We start from the raw sequence: 14,955 nt of genomic DNA on the forward strand, positions 1-14,955 counted from the left end.
GTGCATGGGGAGAAATTTCTTTCCTGACTCTAGCTGAAGATCACTTTATACTCTGAAGCTCTCGTAATTGTATCTTAGTGTACCTGCAGAGGTTATTCTTATTTGTGTCTAAATCTTTTTAAATCTTGCTGTAGCAATAAGCCACATCAGTATATGTGAAAATAGTGTCATGGTGAATACCCAGAAGATTTTTGGATACACAAGATTGAGAGCAATTGACAGAATTTGGCAATTCAAGATCATCCTCTACCTCTTAATTTCTCTCCTCTTGCTTTCATTTATTTTAATGTTAACTGCATTACTGAATTCTGTAAAACATTTTGAGATAGAGCTTTGTGTTATGAGTCTAAAATAATCTTATCTGAAACAGACTTGAATATGTTGATACCCCCTGATGCCCCCCACAGGTCATGTCCCCTCAATGTCTGTCTGTTAACTGAATGTCTTAAGAGAATTTTCAGTGTAACATTATTCCATATGTAGTAAATATGATATTTTTTGTGGTGCCAAAGCACTCTAGCTTGAGTGCTGAACACTAAATCACCGAACACTGTAACATGAATCTTTGGTATCTTATTACTGTTACTTTTACAACGTTGACTCCCATCCCTGAATCAGTGAAATAAGAATTAATATAGTGCATATTTCATACAAAAATAGCCTCACAAGCTCATATTTTGTAACTCAATCTTCCTTTATCTTCTCCCCACATGGGTTATGTCATCCTCCCTACTGTTTTGTCTTAGATTGTAAGCTCTTTGAGATGGGGACCTACCACGTTACGTCTGTAAAGTGTCATGCACATCCATGGCTATGTTCAAATAAATACATATATTACATTAAATAATGATCCTACACACCTTCCCAACTACAACTATAGCCAAGTCAATGTTGAGCTATAGCCTAGTCAAGGTAAGAACGCTTCCCCTTTCTCCCCTTACAACTCTCTTCTCCTTCTCCCTGATGCAGAAGTTTCTCATCTGCTTTCCTCCTTTAACTTCTCCACTTGCTCCAGTAACCCCATTCTATTCCATATTCTGATCTCCCTTGTGCCCACCCTCATTCCCTACCTTACTCTACTTCTTAACCTCTCACTCTCCTCTGGCTTTCCCCCTCACAATACAAACATGCTTTAGTCTCTCCCACCTTTAAATAAACAGCCCATTCAATGAGTTTAGAGATGAAAGAGAGATGGGCTGTTTACAATTGCTTTCAGGAGCTCCTCTCCTCCAAATCAATCCTAGGCCCTCTCCAATCCAGCTTCCAACCCTTGCATTGTACTGAAACTTCTCTTGCCAAAGTCTCTATTGATCTAAAGTCTCTAAAGCTCTGTATCAGTACTCAATCCTCATCCTCCTTCACCTGTCAGCCACCTTTGGCACTATCACCTTTGACTCCTCTTCTTGAAATCCTGTCTTCCCTGGGCTTCTGTGTCTCTGTCCCGGTTCTCCTCCTACATCTATAATAGCTCTTTCAGCATGTCCTTCAGAGGACCCTCCTCCAACTCTCTATGGGGGTTCCCTTCTTTTCTCCCTCTCTACCTTAACTCTGGATAAGCTCATCTACAAAGACAAATTCAACTACCATCACTATGCAGATGGTTCACAATTGTATTTCTCTACTCCAGATCGGTCTGTTCAAATTAAAATCTCTGTCAGTCTCCCTTACCTCCCCTTGTGGATGTCTAGCTGCCAGCTCAAGCTCAACATGGCTAAAACAGAGCACCTAATCTTCTCCCCAAAAACCTCTCAACCCCCTCATTTCTTGATCACGGTGGATGGCATCACCATGTAACTCAGGCCCATAATTTGTGCATCCAGGCTATATCTAATTCTTGCCCATTTTCTCTGCATAATATCTCTAAGACATGGCCTTTCCTAGCCATCCACAATGCTAAAACTCTTGTCCAGGTTCTCATCTTCTCGCATCTTGATTATGGCAACCTCTCTCTCTCTCTGGCCTTGGCAAATGCAACCTTGCCCCACTCCTACCCATTTAGAATAATTTTCCTAGACTGTCACTTTGACCATGTCATCTCTCTCTTTACATTCCTTTACTGGTTCCTTCTTCTCTAACATAAGTTACTTGTATTCACTTTCATAGCCCTTCATAGTCAATCTCTGCCATCCATCTATCATCTTTCATTCACAACTGAAGTGTCAATGCTTGCCTCTGATTGGCCTATGACGCCAATCTCCATTGCATTCTTGTTAAATTTTCAGATAAGCACCTTTCTGCTTTTTCCCATGCTACCCCACAAGCTTGGGAGTAGCTCCCATTAACATCCCCAAAACAACCTCATTATCCACTTTCAATTCCTCCTCAAAACTCTTTCCCATGATGTCCATGAAAAACTTGACAACAGTTAGACTGATAGTGAACAGAGACCACCAGTGGTCAAGCTGCCCAATACTGTTCCATTGTTTACTTCTTCTTCCCCTCTTGGCTTGCCATTTTATAAGCTCTTTGGGGAAGGGAATGCCTTTTTGTTCTGTGTCTGTACAGTGCCTAGCACTATGGGGTCCTGGTCTATGACTAGGGTGCCTAGGCACTACAGTAACACAAATAATAATAATAATTAATAGATGAAAATGCAAAATGGGTCACTCTTAACTCTGAGATCTATTCATATTCCACCAAAATTAATAACATGGAAAGGTCCTCACACCTTTCCACAGCCATTACTTGGCTGTGCAAGGGAGTGACTTCTATTGACCTCCCCTACTCAGCCCAGCTATGGTGGAAGGAGAACAGGCGACACTTGCCTGATATGCCCCTGTGACAGGGCGCACTAGCCCTGCACTGGATGGGAAAGGGTTAACCCTACATTGTGGGCTGAGGAAACCGTGCCCCCTTCACTCTACTGGGCATGCTCCAGGTGCACTGGTATAAAAGGGAGCAGGTCAGTTCAGTGGTGGCCGACTGCTGGGAGAAAGGATATATGCTGCTGGCTCCAGCCAAGGATCATCTGAAGCCTGAAGCCATGGGAACTGGAGATGCCGCAACCCAGGTAGATTCCAAGGTACCTACAGAGACCTTGCAGAGTCCGGAGTCACTGGAGACTGTGCAGACCGGAGAACCGAGACATAAAAGAGCTGCCCAGACCATGGCAGCGGGAATGATGGTAGGAAGCAGCCCAGGGAAATTTGATAGGTGCCCAGCTGGTGAACTGGAATTTTGAGCCAGTGTGTTTTGTTCAGTCCCCCTGCCCCACCTGCTGACTCAGTGGCATGTGCCCTTGCCCTGGGCTAGGGTTTGGTGGAGAGGGAGGGCCTGGACCCTCTTACCCAGGCTGCCACCCCCCTTTCTTGTGCGTGGAAGCCCCCATCCTAACTGACTCTGGCCGCTTGGCCTTACTGTCCTGTCTCACCAGGGTGAATTTACTGACTGTGGCCACTAGGCATTACTTCCCTGCTATGGGGGATGAACCTATGGACTCTGGCCGCTAGGCATGACTGCCCTATCTCACGGGGGTGAATTTACTGACTGTGGCCACTAGGCCTTACTGCCTCGCCAAGAGGGGCGAATCTATTGTCTCTGGCCATTGGGCCGTACTGCCCAGCTATTAGGGGAGAGTACATTGACTTTGACCATGAGGCCTCCTTTCCCTACTAAGAAGGGTGAGTATATTGACTTGGGTTTAGGAGAGTGATGGGGCACACTCACCACGCACCGGATGGGGTTTTCCCCAACACTGTCACAGTCGCCCTGTGAGCAAAGGGGCAGAGAGGGATGGAATATGGGAAGAACCTTAGCACGACTCCCCCCAATCCCCTCTTGCTGGCCTGGCAGTGGACTGGCCAGGCACATAGTGGGGAGTAGGCTACTTCAGAAAAGGGGATGAACGCTCCAGAGCAAAGGGAGAGCAGAGGAGTCACAGTTTTTTTCCAGGGCTGCTCCAGAAGTGCAGCAGCTATGTGCTTCCCCTTACCCAGGGCAGACTGTACATTTCAAATCCAGCCCAAAGCAAAGAAAGCCACAGTGGAAGGAGTAAGTAGTGTTGTCTTCCTACACAGGCTACCATTGTAGAATGTGAACAGCTCCAGATACTACAATAGCCATCACTATTCATACAGTGAAGAGTTGATAAGCAGTGCCCTGAAATGAGGCTTTATTGTTTCTGAGCCTCAACAGTCTAAGCAGCTCTGAGTGACTTGCCAGTCTGGGGTGGTTGCTAAGCAGCGCCATGCAGACAGGCAGTTAGTCAGCAGTCCATGACAATGCTTTCAAAATGACTTTTTTTTAAAAGTTGCCAAACCCTCTCCTCCATCCTTTAAATATTACTGAATATTTACCAAGGAGAGAAACAGCAACAGGAAATACAGAGTTTAAATACTTAGAAGACTAGTGCCTTATTATAGAATTATACCTCTGTTCTCTTTTAAAATTAGCAGCTGTGACTATCTGTCTCCAGGTACTGACATATGTGGGGAACAGGGGCTCCCTCCACCCCCCTGCCTGTCATCTATACTGCCCCCCCCCAAAAAAAAACCAGTTTGCAGCACATGAGGCATTCTCCATGTCAAACAAACAGACAAAAGAAAGGTCCTGTCCCCTCTCTTTCCCTTATGAGAGAGAGGAATTGGGAGGAAAACAAAGAAAGGCAAAGGTGGCCTGTCTTTCAAACAGCCTTTCTGGAGTCAGCTATATGAGCTTGGTCTATCAGGTTCTATTGCACCTCGTCTATCACCAGCCCCTCCTCTTGGGGCATACTGCTTTGCAGCTGGTCCACGCAGCATCAGGAGTGATGACGCCTGTGATTGTCTCCTTTCTCAGTTGCCCTGTTTCTGTTGTTAGCAGTCTCTGAGGTGGAGCAACTCTCCTCCTGTTCTATAAAATGGCATCCTTCAGGTGCATTTGGAGGTCAGACAGAATTGGCCTGTGGACACAGTCAGTCCTGGGGCCTGCAATGCATTCATTGCAAACACAGACAACACACCACTGGTCATTATAAAATTAAACCTACGGAAACAAGACTAAACGTCTCGGTCTTGGTTTATCTCAATTGCACAGTTTCAGGTGCTGCTTTGTTTCTCTCTGCCCAGTATCAAAGGGTATCAAGGGGTCCAAATTCCTGCAACTAATTCCATCCCCATAATTGTCCATAATGCAGCAGAAAACATGGTTTCATAGCAGGTCTAGCTGGAACCTTTGGAAATCAGAATTTAAATCTCTGGTCAGGACAAATGGATATTCTGTAGGTGAGAAAAGGAAAACAGATTTACATAAACTCTAAACATAATGTCAGCTAAGATGAATCCTAAGGCACCAATACTGTTACTTTGAAATTGCTGTGAACATCTGAAGTTCTACAGATTACATCCTGGACATATCATACAAAGGAATGGGTCCCTCATGGCTTTTTCTTAGGCTTTAATAACTTTTGTTTGATAGAAGTATTTTTGAACAGCCTTTCACCATCAAAAGCAAAGCTTTTAAAGTTTCAAATGTTGCCACAGGGACTCACATCTACTGCAAATGCAGCAGGTCCAGAAACATCAGAGAGTACAGAATTAGAAACCTCAGCAAATGCACTTCTTGGGGTCACAATAGTATAAAGTTTTACTTTTCAAGTATTGATCCTGTCTGTAATGAAGGCCACAGAGTCTGGGCTGTGATTGAAGTGAGCAGTGAATGGCATGGATTGTAAGGATTTGATGAGGTATTAAGGATATATTTTGAAACCTTTGCACACCCTGGGCCAAATTCTGACCTTGATGAACTGTGCTAGATGGAGTTTCCAGCCCAGCTTGACCAAGTGCCTGAAGTGTGGTAAATGAAATTCTGAAGAAGAAAACCATCCTTTAGCAGCAGCCACATAATGAGTTTCCGTGTTTCTATAGACTTTTCCATGGTATTGATCAGTGTAGTGTCTGTGCACCTCACACAAATTAATGGACTCCTCCTCACAATAATCTTGTGAGATGAGAAAATACCTTAATTTTATTGATTGTGAACAGAGACAAGAGAGATTAAATAAATATTAAAGTTCCTAGACAGGAAGTTAAGGTAGAACCAGGAAAAATCTCTCCCCAAAATTCCACTCTATTAACTTTACCACAAAACCCAAACTACCTCTCCCCGGTGCGGAGTCCATGACCTGCCTGCTACCACCAGGCATGGCCATGAGAGCAGTGGGAAGTGACACTGGGGGAGGAGGCATCTCTCCAGACATCCTGATATGGGCAGCAGAATCTCATTGTGGTCTCATTGTGACTTAAGATTTCCTCCCCTCATGAGGCAGTCAAGTGGCAGGTAGGTGCCATAGTCTCCTAGGGCTCACACATAGCCCCTAACTGACAGGAGTCAGTTTGTCCCACACCCTGGCCCTAATCTCTCACCTTTTGTGTATAATTGCTTTGTAGAAGTTATTGCAGCCTAGATATCTATGAAAAATGTTAAAAAATGATTTTGGTAAATATGTCTGAGTTGTGTTTGTTTCCCCACACAATCAAAATTTCAATTAAAAAATTAATTGCAAAATCAAAAATGTTGGAGAATTTTGACCAATTCTGTCTCAGCCTGGGGATATGGAAAGGGATAGGATTTCTGTACACATGCCATCTGCAATTTTCAAAATGATTGTGTAGGTAAACTGAATATAACACCCTCATGAAGAGGGACAAAGAGCTTTCTTAATTGTTAATAATGGTCCAATCCAGTTTAACAAAAACAACTACATTTTACATCTTTTGTTCTAAATAATTTGTTGTTGATGTTGCATCAGAGGTCAGATGATTTCAATGAACACTATGGAGTAATAGCAAATGTCAACTACCATCTTTCTGTACCTAATGGCAATTACTATCTCATTGCAACCAGCCTCAGTCATTGATAATGCTAGCCATTCTGTCATTGTGTCCACAGAACCCATGACTGTTAGCATGAACTATATCTGATGCCTATATATATTTTGGGAAGGGGATGACTGGAGATGACTGGAGGATGACCGTTCTATTTTGCAGCAACATTTGAGGTTTCAAAATTGCTTTCATTCTCCATTGGAACACAATCAAAACATTTTAGCCATTTAAAAAAAACCTAAATTGTCAGTTATTTTTAGCTTAAAACCTGAGCTTTTCAATTCAGGAAGCAAGAGTGTGTTCATATATGCCTGTCTGGCTAGGGTATTGGCTGAGATCTAGGAGATCCAGGTTCAAGTCTCTGCTGTCTTGGAGTCAGATTGATATAGGATGAAAATCTCTGCTGTGACTCAGGCAGAATCCCAGGCCAATGCCCTCACCCTCAGACTACAGTGTGTCTCCTGTCTCACCCCCAATCTCCGATGACAACTTCATTGAAACCAATGTCTCAGCAAAACAGGATATTTTGACAACATTTCATTTAATCTAGAGAATTCCCACCAGCTCTAGTATGGATATTATGCTGAAGATCAGAATCACAGGGCCTTTTAGAAAGAAAAATCTTCCCCACCCCAAAGAGAAGAAAGAGGAAAGTGAATCCAAACCATCAACCATTAGAAAAATATCATTCTCTAGGAAAAGTACAGCGTTTCTACCACAGCCAAGCCTAGACTGTTTTAAACTGTGTTTGTCATAATTTTCAAGTAGTTATGCAATTTGATGGTAACTACTATACTTATGGAAAGAACAAATGTGAAACAAAAGATCAATAAAATAAAAATTACAGCTTATAGTATCCCAATTCACTGTCTCAACGAGGCTTTCTGAAAACAGATTTAGGAAAATAACAGACTCCCAATTCAATGAAAACCTGTTATAAATGCCTCCCCTTCAAAAGATACAAAATCCTGAGAGTCCTATACTGCCCTCAAGCCATGGCAGAAATCCCAATTTGAGTTGCATATTCATAGATTGCATCTGAGAGCCTAGCTGCCAAATGCTGTCTAAAAAACAGGAAGAGCTTTTTCCTGATTCACTGGCTATGAATCACTCACAATCAAAATTGATGGAAATTAAGGGTTAGCTTCTGACTTAAATTTCAGTTCATGCTGGAAGCTATGTGTTGATTGGTGGCACACTAATTACAGTGGGAGCATATGCTGGAGTAGCAGCTCTGTCACCCTTGCAACAGTTCTTCTGGCAAGTGTGCAGGCAGGGGTTTTTGCCCTCTACCTCTTATCTCACATGTACTTTTTGCATCCAGGGAGGTGCTAGCAGGAAGCCGTACCTATACTCCCCATTGGGATTCTGCCTAGTCTTTGCATATGGGCTCTAGGGAAGCAAGCCCCTTGCACTCTTTGTCCTTTTACACTTGATTTTACAAGTGAATAGCCCCACTGACTTAAATGGGACCACTCCTGTGAGTTTGTCCTGCTCAAGATGAGTATGTCACGCAGATTCAGGATCAGTGACTCACTTTTCCAAACAGCTCTTCTACGCAATACTTTGGTTAACATACTAAAGAGCTACTTCAAATTATATTCATTTCTGACCATTAAAACCCAAACAGAAAAATCAAAGCAAGGCTTGTTTGCTACTCTTTCCAGAATCTGATGCTGTGAAATTGCTAAGTCTATTTAATAGGAATGTACCTGTTGAAGGTAGTGCTGTGGGTTCTGCTGATAAGTCAGGTGATGGCAAACATTCCTTAGTGAACGTGATGTCATCAATTGCTATGTCGCCCCTGTATCCTTTCCCAACTTGCCCTTCAAAGATGATCTGAAAGTCCTCATCTGCATTCAGAAGCAACAGTTTCCTCTGCCAGAAATTTCCCTGGTTTCCAGTTAGGTGGAATAGGACTTCTTCTTGGTTTGATGCTGTCACCTGATAGATGGTTAATGATCCGATGTTCACTCCATACATATTGTAATAAAATAATATCTGCAACCAAGAGTAATGTCATTAAATACCCAGTAGGGAACATTAAGTATACTCTGTCATTATAATTACCCTAAATAGTCACTACAGAAGGATCCTCAGTTCTCAGAAGAGCATCAAAATTGCTGAATCATTCATTATCCAGGGTTTTAATTAAACACAAGGAAAAATATCATTAGTAGTAATCTGTAGAACTATTCGTTCAGTAAACTAATGAAAGCTATTTTGGAAACCAACATTTCAGGGCTTATAGAGCTGCTGGTAGACTTCTTCTGAGCAAATTTCACGTTTAAATTTAAAACTCTGAAAACTGATGACACAGCAGAGGCAGGGAGCAATGTATAAGCAATATCCTTTAACATATGGGGAGTATCTTGAATCACTCAAGTGCGACTCTTTTCAGGCTAGTTATAGTGTTGTTGATGGACTCTGAAGTGCCTCACCTGCACAGAGCTCTTTCCTACCCTAGTATGATTGCTTCAGGGTGAGCTTCTACAAAGAGACAGTAAGGAAAATAGAAGGACTCATAAGTGAAAAGAGAAAAATAGACTATTGAACATAATGACAGTGCTCAAGTAGGATAACAGTAGATAAAGTACAAGGAAGAACCACACTGAAGGGAAGATGTTGTCATTGCCAGTGAAGCATTTATTCTTTTACTTTGTTCTCTTTCAACCAGATTCTAGTCCATGACAGAACTTTACCTCTCATTTCATGACTACTGAGTGTCCTTAACAGCCTCTTGTGATGGATTTATCAAAGACTTCTTAAAATAAATTACAATTATGAGTTCTATATTTTCAACTAATTTCCTGGTACTGAAGTAAAACTTGCTGGTCTGTAATTTATGGGATCATCTTGGCACTTGACAAAATGTAGACTCAACTCTCACTATCCTTCAGTTGTCTGTAGAGCAACTGATTTTAATGACAGATTACACAGTATACCTGCCATAAAGTTATGCTCCTTTCTATTAGTATCACTTTCCACTTTTTGAAGAATACTGTTTTGGCTTGAATATATCTTGCTTTTTAACCACACTGTTTCTTCATTGCCTTCTGTCTCTTTTACATTTAGCAATTTGCATATCTTCTATGGCTGAAATGGTGGGTGCATTGAAGTCAATGGGAGTTTTGCTATTGACTTCAGTGGGGCCAGGATTTCTCCCTATGGCTCTAATGTGTATACTTTAGTAGCTTCTGCACTGACTCCAAAGAATTTAGACTCCTGCTCATTCTAAGAAATAAGAAAACGTATCTATTCTGGTGCAGTCCTGGGCCTTAAAACAGGTAGTTTTTGTGGAACATAAGATTTTGTATATCAGACGAGTACACTGGTCAGCTGAGATTGGAATCTGCATCTTCAGGTGGCATCAACTGAAAATGGTATCCCCATTCCCACCCTATTATATATGTAGCTAAATATGCAATTGTGTGCATGAGAGAAAACCCTCCTGATCCCTGTAGGCAATCAATGTATTCTGTGAAACACAAGATTATCATCCTTATTTCATTATATTCTTTATTCCATTCCATGTCTATTTTGCCTCTCAATCACTGATGCTCACCAGCACTTCTGAACATCAAAATACAGTTGGCTACAGTTCACAAAGCCAGCCATCTGTGTGTGCATGTCAATATGATTCAAATCCAAGTTCTCTTGAAGAACTGGTATAGAAGGAAACTTCAAAACTGCAGAGATGTTCAAAAAAGTGCTTGAAAAGTCAAAGCTGGCTTTGACTGGTTCAAAATAGGAAAGAGGTCTTCTGCTTAAAGATTAAAGGCAATTCTATATACCTGATAAACACATTTAGTCATGAACAAGCTAATTGTTGCCAGCTGTGACCCTCCTCCATTCTTCTGGCACTTAATATACAGTATAAATCAATATACATACAATGGACCATTTATCATTAGTTAGTCTATATTTCTTCAAAGCATATTTTATTGTTTACACATAGATGTTAAAAGGAGTGGGACTAAGAGACCGAGAGCATAAGGAGAAAGGATGTAGGCAGAAATTTTCAAATATAGGGGAAGATGTTTTTTCATATATCTTTTTCAGAAGGCTGCTAGGAAACTGATTTGGAAAACACAAGTTCATGGCCCAGAGTTTCCAAGTTAAATGTTTAGTGGTTAGTTTATTTTTTCTTTATTGACAAACTGAGTTACTCATGTTATATTTGTATAACAAAATCTGATCATTTTTGTTTAACATTTCTTGAATTTCTTATCTATAAAGGGTTTGGGATTTGACAAGAAGATATAGAAAGTGAAATCAAGTGATCTGGAAAATAGCAAACCAACCAAAACTGTTAAAAGTAAATTTCCCAAATCACTATTACACTTTCTCTTTTTCAGTATGAACTATCTGGGTAAGGGGTTAAAGTTTGAGCTGAGGTTCCATTTGAAAAATTCAGTAAATCTATTTAGAAATGTATTTGGATTAGACTGCCTCAGTTCCAAAGAGCAGCTCTGCACCTGTACACTCAGAATCAGCTCAAATCAAAGGCTCTTTAAAAATCAAATTTAAATTTGTCAGCATCAAGAAGATTTCTGATAGTTTGATTCAATATAGAAACTAGACATGTCAGGAGGGCAACTAAGATAAAGTAGCTGTATAGGTGTTAATCAGCAAAACAAAATGAATCTCTGCAAAATTCTAATATGAAAGATGAAACACCCTCTTTTACAAGTCAAAATTAAATAAAATGATAAAATTTGTGCAAGCAGGCAGGCATTGGTATTTTCTTTCAATCAAGGGACTGGAACTCACTTACTGTATGAGGATGGATTAAGAATTCCAGCCATATAATTAGTAGCGGAGATACTTCAAGGTGATGGGAGAAGGAGTGGTTGTTTTGTGATCAGAACAGCAAAGAACTGATGAGCAGGTGTACACGTAAATGGATAAATTGAAAAGGCTGACATTTCTGCTAGTATGCTGGGTAGATATTTACATGCTAACAGTGATTTATTCTATCTTGCATTTATGAATCGAAATTATATTTCCTGAATGCTCGCTTTTAAACTCAAGATTCATTAGATTCCTTCCCCTAACTTTCAGGGCTGTACACAACTTAGGTTTCTCTGACCTCTGCCCACATCTCCTTTTATCTTTCACCTTGTCTTTACTCCATCCAAAATGCTAAATTAACTTTACCCCTTAATCTCCTGTCTTTTCTCTTGGCCTTCTTCAACACCACCCTTTATGCCTGGAAACCCCTTCCTGGCGCTGCCTTCAAACTTCCTTTCCTTCCTCCTTTGAATGTCTCATAAAAATATTTCTTACAAAGGCCTCAAATCCTTTATTCCTCCAGTAGTTTTATGCATGCTCACATGTGCAAGTTTGGGTGCATGAAGGAAGGCAGGAGTTAAATACAGGAGGAGGAAGGAGAGACAATGGTAAACAAAATTATTTCTGCTAGTGAAAATACACAGAGTTGGCAATATTTATGTTTGATTCGGGTGTACGGTTTATTATTTAAATAAGAAAGTGTATGTGTTATGCATGCATTACCAATTAGGTTAGCAAGAATGCTTTAATAACCCTCTTTTAATAGAGTGTTAATCTGTCATGACAACCCCATTTATCTGCACATTGTAAAACCTTAAAATTGTGGAAAACAAGAGTCAATGAGTGGGAAAATACAGTATATAAACAGAGCACGTAATACTATAAAAACATTTCCCAAAAAAATTCCAGAAATGCCATTCTAGTGTACTGTGACTGCAGGAGCCACAGGCATATCTGTTTTAAGCCACTAGGTTAAGAAGAAGATACAAAACAGCAGTTTAGCAAAGAAGGCAGAGGATGCACTGAAACTAGACAGCCTTTCAATCCATTTTTTCCAAATGTTTACCAGGCTTTTTTTCAGGACCAATGACAAATGTGCTGTAGCACTTTGATAAATAAAAGTTTACTCTTCCCTTCTCACTGATAGATCAGTGAGAAGAATCTTCTCATCATGTATTCTTCCATTTCCAGTTACACTCCTTTGTATCCAGTTGTTAATGTACCTCTATTCAATTTCTCCATTAAAGCACAAAGCAGATATATGCAGGTTTTTCAGTGCTTTTGTTATATAAGCTTTTTCCAAGCCACCCACTGAACAGACAATATCTGCTTCTACTACTGACTACTTCCAAGTCTGCCAGAGTACTTAATTCATCAACAGAAGTCATTCTTCTTTAATCTTCTGCACCATGAGAAACACAATGTTTGTAATTGGTTTCAAGGTCAACACAGGATCAGGATCATAATATTTTTAGAACATGCCAGTTTTCTTTAAGAAACACGTTAGTGATAATCTATCACATTAGTGATGATTACTTTGTAGCATTCTACAAATCAAGTGCATACCTCCCAGTATTATGCCTTGACATACCTTGCAGTTTTTGCTCCTTCTGCTTAGCTTGGGACTGAAAATCCTGGCCTTCTGCTCTGGCAACTGAGGGAATGAGCTCTTTATGAAGATGTAATGACCAGATGGCCCTTGCAAGGTATGATCAGCAGCTGGTCCAGGGCCAGATTTCAGGATGCTGCCAGTTCTGAGATTCCAATCAAAGTCATCATTCTGATCCTGCTCCCAGGCACAAAGATCAAATTCAAAATCACAGCGCCCCATGGATGTACCTGTGAAAATTATTGTAAAATACACTGTGTACAAATATAGGTAGACCCAAAGAACCAACTTATAACCAAATAGACAAACAAGTGATTTATCTACATCCTTACAACAGAAAAAAACCCCATGAACTTGTTTTATTAATGAGTCTTTTTAATAGACAAGTGGTTGGTTTACTATCATAAAAAGACTGCTGATAATTAGATCATTTTAAAAGGATTTCTGATTACCAAACAACTTCTGTCTTTTAATTCTAGCTTATTTTCTCTAACCATTTGCTTTCAGTAAGAATTAACACACACATTTTAATTGACAATATGCAAATCGAGATGCTTATAACTGAACATTATTTTATGTCTGTACATAAAGCTGTCAAACTCTGATTATATTTATATGTATAAAATGCATGTTTTATATTTCCTGTACAGTTGTTTCACAAGTTTCAAGTACTTAGATTTATTTTCTAAAGTGCCAAATTGGTCAACATTTTAAGTCAGCTATTCATATAAATTTATGTTAACAGAATTACAATATTTTAAGAGTTTTATCTAGATTTTCTTAAAATTTGCTGATAATTACAAACCTGAGCCAAAGCTCACTAAAGTTAACGGGCATCTTTCCATTGACTTCAGTGGGCTTTGGATCAAGCCTCAAATAATTCTTGTTGTTATTGCTGGAAAGAAAAAGTATTTTGAAGCTCAATTCTTCAAATGACCCATCCTGATTTGTTTGACAAAAGAAGAACTCACAAAAGCCTTCTGTTAAAGTACAAACAGAACCTGAGGTCTGATAAAGTTCAACATCTAAGAGGTAGCAGTTTTTAAGTGGCATCTGTTTAGAAGTCTCAGGCGAGAGGGCAACGATTCTTCAAGCCCTAGAGATGGGCTTGAACCAAAACAACACAGCCAAACACCCCCAACATTTCTCTCCTGGAAATTTAACTGTCTGTAAAAAAGAAGTAAGGAAAACTAAAAAAAAAATTAATGAAAATTCAAGCAAAATTTGTTTATTTTCCTGACAATTTTTGTTTGTGAATATCGTATAGTCTTGAACAATGACCAAAAGGTCAGTTGTGCAAAAAGGATTAGCACATAGTCATTCAAAACATAATAATAACTTTCAGTTACGAGTAACTGGCCAACAAAATTCACTGCAGCCCCAACTTCTGTCCCATGTTCATTATGAGTTTTAAGACTCCCACGCTTGCTAAATTCATCTCCCTTTAGTATGCACATGCTCAAGCACCTTTCACATAGAAGCATGTTTTCCTGAATCAGGACCTGAAACTATACTGATATTTAATATACTAACTAGTGCTGCACATATTATATGTAAAATTCCCTCTAGCAGGTACCTCTGTGAACCAAGAGGTATAAAGGCAAAGCCAACCTGTTGCTTCTGGAGTAATGGAACAGGGCTGGTGAATTAGCTAGTTAATCAGTTGGACAACAGTTGAATAATTAAGAAATAAATTATTTTATATTAGGAATGTTAAGCATGTGATCAAAATTATATTGGCCACACATG

At 40.0% G+C, this 14,955-nt stretch overlaps 1 protein-coding gene across 1 annotated transcript in view; it reads right to left on the reverse strand.

Moving 5' to 3' along the window:
- The window catches only part of MALRD1 (MAM and LDL receptor class A domain containing 1), a 476,497-nt gene that overhangs the window by 217,562 nt on the left and 243,980 nt on the right, over positions 1 to 14,955 (reverse strand). The window contains exons 26-27 of the mRNA XM_039526296.1: positions 13,189 to 13,436; positions 8,516 to 8,804 (exon numbers count right to left, since the gene is read on the reverse strand). Coding sequence (XP_039382230.1) covers positions 8,516 to 8,804; positions 13,189 to 13,436 — 537 coding nt within the window. The remainder of the gene's footprint in view (positions 1 to 8,515; positions 8,805 to 13,188; positions 13,437 to 14,955) is intronic.

Source organism: Mauremys reevesii, linkage group 2 (assembly GCF_016161935.1).
Source record: "Mauremys reevesii isolate NIE-2019 linkage group 2, ASM1616193v1, whole genome shotgun sequence".
Classification (NCBI taxonomy): Eukaryota; Metazoa; Chordata; order Testudines; family Geoemydidae; genus Mauremys; species Mauremys reevesii.